Here is an 11437-nt window from a genome sequence, read left to right on the forward strand (position 1 = left end):
GACTACATCAATCTCCCGTATCAGTCCTGGGCTGCTGCTGAGACCTTGAAGTGTAATAACAAGGCCCTTGTCTTAGCCAGCTTTAGAGACGACAACAGATGCATCCCATCAGATAACTCAGGAGTGCAAGGTGTATGCCGTGCAGTGTCAATAACCTCACTCTCTTCTCAGTAAGTCGCCAGTAAAGCTCATTACAGGAAGTTGGCTCTGTCCTTCAACAATGTGACAGGTGATTCTTGAGGAAAGGAACTGTTCTCACTTCCTGTAGGACTGGCTGCCTGCAGAAAAACAGCAAGAAAGGGTCAGCTGAAAGCAGGATTTATTACAAGACAGGAGCTGCCTGGGGGCAACACGTGTTCAACCTGTACAGTGACACAACACCACAAAGAAGGTGCACAAAGGCACCTTAACCACTGATGTTGCAACTTAAAAATGCTGAATGTATTTATGGCAACCACTTGTCAGGGGATACTGAAAGAACTTGTGGAGGAGCAGGGAGTCACCAGGTCCCAGTCACACTCCTGACAAAAAGAATTCCTTATCCTTCTGGTACAGATTTTTGTACTACTGTAGTTCCACTGTGCCCCAGACAGAACTTGGTACACAGCAAACAGCTTGAGCATGCCCATGCAGAGGAGCTTGGAACAGGTGCAGAGTAAGGAACAAGACACATGAAACCATTCAACCATGTCCACACAGAGCACATATGTACAGTCAAAAAAGTCTCGATTTGGAGGTCCACCCTATGTTCTAGCCATGCTGCCAGTGTTATCCCTGTACCAGCTAGGAAGTGGAACCCACAGAAAATCCCAGCATGGCTGGTTTTATTTGGAGCTTGGCTTTGATTTAAGGCACAGCTTTAGAGGTCTGCTAACAGCAGCTTGCTACACCTCAGGCAGGAATCTGGCCCCCGGCCTGTAGCTGCAATAAGTACCTGTGCTTCTTCTGCATTCCTCAGGCATTCCACACACTCCATGCTCAAAGAGAAGCAGCCCAGCTAGGTTTATGTAAAAGCAACTTATTTCCATGAAATAGACCTATAATAAATATTACAAGCAAGCTAAAAATGTATCTCTAAAATAAGTAAGTCCATCAAGTTAAGTACAATCAGAAACTCATCTTTTTCTTGTCATGCCCATTGGCTATAAAAACATGTATTCTCCAGAAATACCAAGAAATCCACAAACTGAAGACAGTCTTCCACTGGGACAGTCTCTTGATATGTAAAAACCTACATACCTATGCATCAGGCAAATGGGAGGCAGAAATTGCTGAAATCTACTGATTGCTGGTACCTGTGCATCTGATACCATTTTTGACTTACAGACAAGTCAGCTAGGAAATTAAAGGAACAGTAGCACAGAGCTTTACTAGGGAAACATTAGGGGCTCACCTGTTTCAGATGCCTCCCTGCACCTTTAAGTAATAGCTGGGAATTTAATCACCTTTGAGAACTTCAGGTTTGGACATAGGTGCTTAAAGTCCTTTTTAGTTCTTTAAAAATCTGGACTGTGTCACATTCCTCTCACTTTTCCCCGCCATAAAAACCTGTGTGAAAGGCCCTGCAAGATGGACAATAGCTAATAGGTGCTCTATGATGGCAGACAACAATGCAGGATACATGTACACAAAGTGAGTGGAAGATAACTTGTTTGCAAAATAATTTCTTTGCTATTTTTAGGAGGAAGATAAGAGTTTAACATTCAGTTGCTGACACCAAGTCTGTCTTGTGGCACATGCGGACAGATAGAAAACAATTACCTGGAACCCCAATAGAGAACTCAGGAGGAAAGGTAAATGGATACATAGTAAGATGTGATGCCTGCTATACATTCATCTTTAGGATGCAGAGACACAGCAAAGATAAGAGGTATATTATAAGACAAATCCTATCCAATAGAAGTTCAAAGAGCCCAAGAGTCTGGACTTACAAATTACATATACTGAATCAACAGAGAAACTCAAGTGATGTAGAACTCTTATCATGCTCTGCTTTAATGCAATTTCAAAATAAAATACATTATACACTGTGCCACTGGAAAAAGAACTTATTCCAGTGCCCTGTGAGAGCAACATAGGAATGTCGCATCTTTCATAGGAAATACACACCCAGGAGTGTAAAGCTGCCCTGGAGAAACTAGAAAATGCACAGCAGTTCTTGTGTGCACACACACACACTACGCTTTTCCCTTCTTCAGCAGAGCTTCTCCTTCTCAATGGGCTAGCGCTTTTGTAAATGAACTGAAACAGGAACCAGGGACAGACTCTGGGGTTTTAACACCACATTCAAGTCAGGGCAGAACAGTGCTCCTATCACAGGAAGCAGAAAGCACTGATGATGTCAGAGGTAAAACACAGGGCATACGCAGCAAAAGTTTCATTTTCCCTACCTGTAACGAGGACCTAATGATATACACCACCTTAAATTTCTTGGGAAGGTTTGCGAGGTATTATAAGTTACTATGGTTTTGTGAAATGTTTAAAAATAACAGTTACAGCTAAAGAATAGAGCTGATGTTACATTATGATGAAATAATCACCACTCCAGAGAAAAATCTTAGTCATTACTGAAGAACATATCTTTCTTCTGCCTCTCCCCCCAAAAACCCCACAGCTTACACACCATACAGGTGTTTACAGTTGTGTGAGCACCTGAGATCAATATTTCCACTTTACTGTGCTTGTGTTGGCTGGCTTAAAGCAAGCGTCCATCCTTTCCCTCTAACCTCGGCTTAAAGCAAGTGTCCATCCTTTCCCTCTAACCTCAAGTCACGGCCCTCCTCTTTTCTGAGCCCTCTGCAAACTAGTACTGCTTAAAACTCTTCAGGCAACAACACATCCATATGGCTCTTAAATACAAGGCTCCAGCAGAATGATGCCTGCCACAAGCCACACTCCATGTTTGGCTGCCTGCTTACTAGGCTGCCCTGAGCCCATCTTCTGAACTGCCTGACATCTGTTCTACATCCAGTTGCGGTGTAGACACATTCAGGGATCCAAACTCAAGAATATTAAACAAGTTACACAGCAGAGTGAACAAGTGTCTAAAGAAAAGGAGAAGAATCTAGTGACATCTAGAGAAAGTCTAATCTGAGACTAGAAGCTTCCCCCCAAACTTCTGAGAATTTGGGCCACTTTTCTCCACCCAGAGATAGGAAAAAGCACGTCTTTCAACTGCTCACATGGCAGCCTGGAAATAGGAGCAGTGTTCAGCAGAATATAATTACATGGTTGTACATCTTGCAGAAGACAAGTACAATGTCATATACTCCTGGCACATTTGTAGCATACGACTTAATTCCTGGAGAGCTGCTACAGCGCTCCCTCCTCTCCCACCCCAAGGACTGACAGAGTGATGACTTTTTCCACTTACTCTGTCTGCTCCTTGCAGATGATCCTGAGGAGCTGGGACGGCTTGTTTGTTGGGGTCCAGACTGAGAGAACTGGGGTGCGATGGCTGGCATCTTTCCCTTTCTAGGGCTGGCACTCTGCACGTCAGGAGTGCGAGGGATCCTGGGTTTGCTGGTGAAGGCTGAGGGAAACTCACTGTAGGAGGAGATGGAAAGGGTTAGCAATGGATGGAGAAATATGTATGCATAGTAAGTCTGCAACCAAGTGAAACCTGCAGTACATGCTGTGACTGTATGACAGACTGCTCAAAATTCAGGGAGACTGCAAATGGCAAGGAACATGGCACCACAGTTTCTGCCCTGGGGCATGTACTCACCCCACAGCCTCTAAACTTGGCTCTATCGACCTGGCTATCCTACTCAAACCTGGTTCTCTGGACAACAGGATTGAACAGGTTCAGTTAAGTCCCCTGCAAACAAGTAATAGATCTTTAGCTTTGCACACACAGACTCAACCTGATGTGCAAAAACCATATAAAAATGCTACAGCACAGAAATACATCTTTTTAGGACACAGACACTATTATTTCTCCTAGGTATGGGTCACAATCCTGGCAGACACCGGCAGCCTCCCTGGCTCCCAGCTGTGGTAGGATTTGACAAAGCCTTCAGGGAGTTCTACGGAGGAGCAAAAAGCTGCGATGGCATCTATGAAATAAATTCCCTAAGCACATAGGTTCCTTGTTCACATTGAGAACAAAGAAGCAGCTGCTGCTGCTGCTATTTCACAGTCTGCATGTGCTGCAAGAATACCATTCTTTAAATTTTAGTCCATGACTGTGTGAGGATACGCTGTCCTTCCCTGCCCCCAGCATCAATATATTCTTTCCCAGGTACCAAAATGGAGGCTACCAGGAAATAGCAAGTCTCTGAAATAATTCTGAATCTATATTCATGTTTGCTCTAGAGAGTCAATTTTTGCTTAAAGGAGAAAAGGTTAAACTGAAATAACAGCTACATGAAAAAGCACATCATATTTAAAAAGGAAATAAAGGCAGAGCCAAAGGCAGGAGATCAAAAAAGGTGCCATCTAAAGACAGGTGATTAAAATGGAAAGTCCCCGTGTAATAACACTCCATCAAAAAGAACCTTTTGTGACCATCAGAAAGGGTGATTAGGAGGATTTTCAAGACATTTAATCTCCACTCCTCCCCTGGGAATGCTGCTGAGTCAGTGCTGATTAGTCCTTCCATACCCCTGCTTCACCTTGCAGGGAGATTTTGAGCAAGTGTTTCTTTTGTATTTTAAATAGCATTAATTGTCTGTATTTTGCATATGTATATGCTAACTATTAAGGGCAGAGACATGCTAACTGGTCTACTAAGAGCCATCTCTGCAGCCCTCTACCTACCTCTTAGTATTACAAATATTACACTTGTCTCATTTCAAAGGAAGAGGTGGCAGATGGCACCAGAAACATACTAGTAAAACAAAACCAAAAAAGTAAGATTGGCTAGATAAAAGCCCAAGCCGTGGACCATAGACCTATTTTAAAAGTCTCTTTGTTATTGCTTTTTTGTAATTTTATTCATTTTGGTTCAAGAGCTGGGTTTTCAGTTCACTAGTACTCTTTGTGGTGATCTTATGTATACTATGATATATGAACGTAGATAAAAAAGGAAGATCCAACAGCCTCACAGCAGCTTTTGAGCCATAAATGAGCTTTTTTTTTCCCCTCTTATTCAGCAATAGATGACAAAACCCTGGATCTGTATTCCCAAAAAGCATTTTTATGTCCATCAACAATTTTCACAGATTGAAATAGTCTAGGCAGCTGACTACAAACACTTTGGAGACAAAGCAAAGTAACACAACCAGAGTCACTATACTTTACCAAAGAGAGAGATACACAGTGGTGTCACAGGATGGCTCACATCTTTGCAATCTCTTCAGGAACAGATTATATGAAATAAGTTGGTAGCCAACACTGTAAAGTTGGAAAAAACCTGCTGTTTTTCTGACAGGACGCAAAGCAGATCTCGGTCTCCGTGTGCCGAGGTGTCACAGAGCCACCTCAAGTTTTATTACATCAATAAATAGGCCAAGATCAACAGAAAATAATTAATCCTCAGAAAAACACAGAAAACTGCTATTTGGCATTCTGTAGAACTTGATGAAGAAAGAAGCAGCGAAATCTCCTGTGGGAAAATGTTCCATAGTATTTGTTAAAGGAGTCTTTCATGACTAGGTGTGGTAGTTTGAGAACAAGTGCTCAAATAAAAAAAAATACAACCACCAAACAAAAAAACAAACCCACAACAAACTCACAGAGAAACCTATGTCTGCATTGAGAAGAAAGCAAACTGTTTACTTGGAAAAATGGAAATAATTGTCTATGAAAAAAGGGGCACAACAGACTGACACTGGGATTGGATTAATCAACCAGGAGATGTGACAGGACTTGAACATACAAAGATGAGTTAGACCATTTTCTCCAAGCGAAATACACTTGGACTTTTGGCCATTTTTACCAGATTATCAGAAAAGCAAGACCATTAGAGACCTAGGAAGGCCCTGAAGAGTTTAAGCTCTTTATTATGATGATACTGGACATAGTCACAATAAGAAAATAAGAGCTTTTTCAGCCAGCCACAACTATAAACTCAAGTCTATTACAAATTTATCCTTTATTAGCTAAAAAGCACAACAGATCTATATTCTTACATGATCAAAATGCAGCAGGGAATAGCAATGCAGGGGCAGCTGCCAGTCTGAGATGCCTCAGCTAGAATAATGATTTATTCCTGTGGAAATAAAACAACTGCAATAGACATGTCACTACTAGGGCCTCATTCTTCTCTCAGACTGATTTAGCGTAATTTCACTGATCTCTGTGCAGTTAAATTCCCAATTTATACTGCTAAGGAAGAGGGGAAATAGCAGTGACTGCTTCATCACCACAACTCAGACCTCCTTTCCTCATACATACCCCTTCTAGGAAGGTCTTCGTATTTGCCTAGTAGGAAGCAGATCTCTCTTACAGTGGTCAAAACTATGATGAAAGCAGCAATTTATTTGCTCTGCTTATTTTGCAAACAATTTAAAGTATGCTTCCAAGAATGAAAGAATGAAAAGGCAGGTCTAGCTATTGCAACACCAACATATTAACAAAAGACCCTTGACATAGGAAACCCTGTGTCTGCTTGGACTGTGAATGGCTGCGTTCCCATATCCGTAACTCAAGGCTGCACTTGTAAATACAAATTGCTGTACACATGCTAAGGAAGCAATCAATGAGAAGATATTATCTTCTTCTGCCGGATCCTGCACCTGTGCCTTCAGTTAGAGATCCATCTAGTACTGAGATTTAGACATACATTTATGAAGAAAAATTAAAGATTACTGGGACATGTCTTTTTAATCATCGGTTATGACTGTAGAGAAGCAAAGCCTCTCACCAAGGTGGGTAGCAAGATGCTGCCAATTTGGCTTGCTTCTTGCAAGCCAAAGCCTGAAAAATAATCTCTTTTCTCCATCACAAAGCAAGCAATTTGACCACAAAATTCTCATGGTCTATTTGTATTTGTAGTATGTGCTTAGCTACTGTTAGGACAGGCAACAGAAATAAAACCAGTAATGCTGGGATAGGAGTAAGACTACTAAGCACTTCAGCTGCTAACCAGTGATAATTTGTTGACAGTATACGATTTCTCAGATCTCACCACAGGAATAGCACAACTGGGGAAGGAAAAAAAAAAACCCCCAAAACCAGAAAAAAACCAAACCAACAAAACCCCACATCAAATCCCTCAAACCCCCCAAAACCACACACAGGCATCTGCAGGCCAGAAGGAAACAAAGTTCTAAGCAGAGAGTCCAATTTTCAGAAGTGATTAGAGTTTTAACTGACACAAATAACTAAGTACTTCTGAAAAATCAGATCCATAAAGTTGGTAAAACCTTTCCTTTAACACATCTCCACCCATTCTGTGTTCTACTTTTGGAATGTACTTGGTTTTAAAATTTCTCTACACTCACTGTTTAAAAATTGGCCCAATCAAATTAGCTATAGGAAAAAGCTGTTAATGTCTGAAGGACACATGTGGGCCCTGAAAAGCTTTAGTAAACCTTGGTCCAATTGCTAATGAATTCCTAGTTCTCATCCAAGATATAACATCACAGTCCTACATGAGACAAAAGCTTCACAGAGGGCTCAAGGTATGAACAGGAGAAGGAGAGCAATATCTTTCATCTTCTTTTGACAGAAATTGTTTCAAGGAAGAGTTGAAACGCTGCTGGGAGAACTCATAATATTGCCTCCCTTGCTATATCTGTCTAGTGGATAAATCAGGGAGTCTGGTCAGCAGTGCTACCAACTCAGCATGGTTAAACACTCTGAATCCACTTAAATGCTTAATTTTTCTTCCTTCTGCAAGTTAATTTCTGCCCTGTTGCCACAGTCCTACCTATTTCTTTACTAATAAATTACTTGTCATGGGTTAGAGCTGAGTCATCTAAGGAAGCGATCAGGAAGTTTTATTTGCAGAAGACTGCATTGTGTATACATGTGAAGTCCATTATTAACAACTTGCTTGAGATGTCTCCCATTCTGGATCAGATGCGTAGAAATTGAACAGCTGCCTCTGGGCACAGCTAAGGGTATTTTCTTTGGCAAGCACCACCACAGCTGTCTCAGACCAGACTACATCATACATCAAATGACTTCATAGATTGTCTTTACAGCAGCATGGAATTAGCTGGTAAGTCCCGTCAGACTCCCCTTGCACTTTTAGATGCTCCTCTGGATAAATCATACCTGTGCGATTGTCCATTTACTTTGTCCTGGGTGAAGTCAGTAGATTGGGAAGACAAGATACTGTCACCAGCTGGGATGCTTTGGTCCATTCTATGGCCTGGTGAGAATACTTTAGATGACTTCATTTCAACCGCTATTTAAAAAACAAAGAAACACAGTTCAGTGAGGAGTTGCCTCCTTACAATTTTACTAGAAACACAATCAAGTCACAGTTCCTGCTGTATGAAGGAAACCTTGAGATAATGGCAAGCTACTGAGTTACTGTGGTAGAATGCGTTACAGCTCATCAGCTGAGACAAGCTAACTGCAAGTGTACATACTTCCAGCCCGTTGCAGCTGGAAAGTAAAACACACTTGGATCATTTTCAAAGCAGCTACACTCTGCATTTGCGATGGGCTGGAAGCACGCAGACCATCAGATAACGTATATCAGCTAATGACCAATACCCCATTAAAGCTACAGGAGTGCAACCACTTGCAGTTGTCTGTATATACCCATAGTAAGAGGCAGCCACTGCAGACAAAAAACAGTGTTTTACATTTCTGTCAGACTTCAGGTCTATTACATGTGTTCAATATACCTCATTTTCTGCCTTGCACTAATGGAGGAGGGAAGGACAGTCAGTCTGCTGAGAGACGGAAAGCTGCCAAGATATGCAAGTTCAATAAGAGTTTAGGGAGAATCCCTAGCTTCATTCTTCCCATGCTCAGGACAGGCTGCCATCCTGACTTGCTCTCACATGCTGATACGGATGCAGATCGGGTCAATTTCAGACAAGCATTTGGCTGCCCAGCACATGTTCTGTCTGACATTCAGCAAAAAAAGTGTAGTAAGATGACTAGGGTTGTTCTTTAGTCAACAAGTTTTCTGCTCACAGGAGATGAAAAAGAAAAAAAAAGCCAGAATTATTGATGCTTTACCAAGGTGATAAAAAGGGAGGATGGACCCAGACAAAGTTAGACCAACTCAAGAATATATATCTGAATATATATACATATATATTCAGCTGAATATATTGAGGCATGGAAGACATTAAGAACTGCTCTCATTTTCAGAAAACAAAAGAGGATCAAGGTTTTTTTGAGGCTAAACTCAGCTTCCTTGAGATATGACCTTGATGATGCTAACTGGTCACATTCTTCTTTTATTCTAGCCGTTTTTTCACTTTTGGTTTCTTACTATTCATTTCACAACTTGACTGCATGAAACTCTGAATCCCAAAGTATTCATGTGATGCTGGAAAAGACATATTCTAAAGTGAGCAGGTTCCTCGTACTGCAGAATGACCATCAGACCAAGATCAGAACTCAATAAACTGTATTTATTTCACAGCAAAGATGCTTGTCAGGACATGATGAAAGTATCTAGAAGCAGTACAGTTATTTTTACACCTTTCTGTTATGTACTATTCCCTGCCACATCTTAGAAGACACTAGAAGAGAAAGGTCTTATTTTGTCTTAAATTAAAGCTTTTCCAATTTAAAAATTACAAAACCCACTGTCTTTCGGAAAACAGGATGCCCAAAGACCCAGTCCAGTCATCATTATATAGAATGAAAGTCCTGTCACTAACATGAACAACCAGGAGATCCAACAGTGCAGTCTCTCTCTTCTCTTCCCCTGCTCTTCATTTCTAAATCCCCAAAGGTAAGACAGACAAGCATGTATTTCGCTGTCTACTTGCAAAAACCTGAAACAAACCTCTGCCAATCTTCAGCTCGGTGTTGTTTTATAGCCTGGATTAGTGCTAGGAAGAATTGTCTCTGCCACACACAAAAATTATTTGTCTTTTTGCATGTATAATGCATATAAACTTGCAGTATGTTGCAGACCTCACAAGATTTTTCTACGAGAGTATAATCTAGTAGTCTTCTCAGTATCCACCAGCATATAATTTTGACTGAAAACAGCTAACAAACTCTTTTAGACAGAGGCTACAAGCAAAATTCTGACAATAGGAAATACTAAATTTGGCAGGAATTGCTTCAGCATGAAGGCTTTAAAATCAATATTCTCCATCAAAAATGAAACATTTACTTTGCTGGCTTACTCAGGCTCCCTCTTTAAACCTCACCACAAATCTCCACAAGCAAACTGTCAAACAGCATCCACAGCACAGAAAAAGTGACAGAGGTGAGTGAATGCATTTCACTGGCAAGATATTATCAAAATGTGGTTCAGAAGGCACACTGGGCTTCTGGTGGTTGCATAACGCCTTAGAAATTGCATCCAATTACACTTTAAAACAGCCTTTGATACCTGCTTGGCTTAATTTCCTTACAAAGCGTAAGTATGTAAGACTGCTTTTTTTTTTCTTCTACATAGGAAAACTGTCAAGTCAGTATGCCTTTGCTTAGTTTACAACCTCCGCTGTTCTGCATTGCTGTCCCTGGCCATCCAACCTCCCTGCAAAATGGGCTCAGCTACACCCAAGGTGCTACTGCACAAAGCAAGGCTTGAGGACAGCAGCTCTCATTCCTACACAACAGCAAGAACCCAAGTGCCCATCTTGAACAGGAGCTTCATTTGCTCTATCATACGGCTTTCATTCAGCATGTTATATTTATCAGTTCTAGGCATTACGCAAGCAAATTCCTGTCTGCAAAACCTTGGTTGCTTTTCTCAGAATCCTTTTCATTTCCTCTAGGAAGTTTAAAAAAATAGAAGAGAGAGTAAAAAGTATGCTATTCCTTTACTGCTTCAAAGCATATTTTTCAGCAAAGTAAAGGCTTGCTTTGTCTGAACTTATTAATAATTCTGTACCGGATATGCTGCAAGATCCTTTATCTAAGACTGCAGAACATTTTGCCTTAAATCCCTAATTGGAAATGTTAACGAATCCCTGCAAGAAGGTTGAAATTCCCACATCTGAAGTTCCATAATCCTGTGGATATCAGAAGTTCAGAAAGAAAGTATTTCAGAAACCTATAACCTTTTAAGTTCCATCTCATGTTTCTGAGCTCTCAGGTCCAGCTGAATTTGCATTAATTTCAGTTTAAGTTGCAAGGACAGAATCTTTAGCAGCATTACCCACAATGTAGCTATACAGCACATGGCTCCCATCCTCCACAACCTTTTACGGTTTGAATGTAGTTGCAAATCTAAGCAGATAACTGCAGCTGCCTTCAACTTTAATACAGAGGTCTAGCCAACAGAGTCTGCAGGTGCCAGAAGACAGTGATTCATTTAGCTCCAAACAAGGGTATATTTGATCAAGTAAGGGGCTTTGCCTGTTGGGAAGTGCACTGCCTCTGGGCTGCAGCTCCTCCC

General features: G+C 41.2%; 1 protein-coding gene across 1 annotated transcript in view; it reads right to left on the bottom strand.

Moving 5' to 3' along the window:
• Positions 1–255: 255 nt before the first annotated feature.
• Positions 256–11437, bottom strand: part of ARMC9 (armadillo repeat containing 9) — a 66827-nt gene continuing 55645 nt past the window's right edge. The window contains exons 23-25 of the mRNA XM_010283622.1: positions 8167–8299; positions 3374–3546; positions 256–278 (exon numbers count right to left, since the gene is read on the bottom strand). Coding sequence (XP_010281924.1) covers positions 256–278; positions 3374–3546; positions 8167–8299 — 329 coding nt within the window. The remainder of the gene's footprint in view (positions 279–3373; positions 3547–8166; positions 8300–11437) is intronic.

The sequence above is a fragment of the Phaethon lepturus genome, unplaced genomic scaffold, assembly GCF_000687285.1.
Source record: "Phaethon lepturus isolate BGI_N335 unplaced genomic scaffold, ASM68728v1 scaffold6963, whole genome shotgun sequence".
Lineage (NCBI taxonomy): Eukaryota > Metazoa > Chordata > Aves > Phaethontiformes > Phaethontidae > Phaethon > Phaethon lepturus.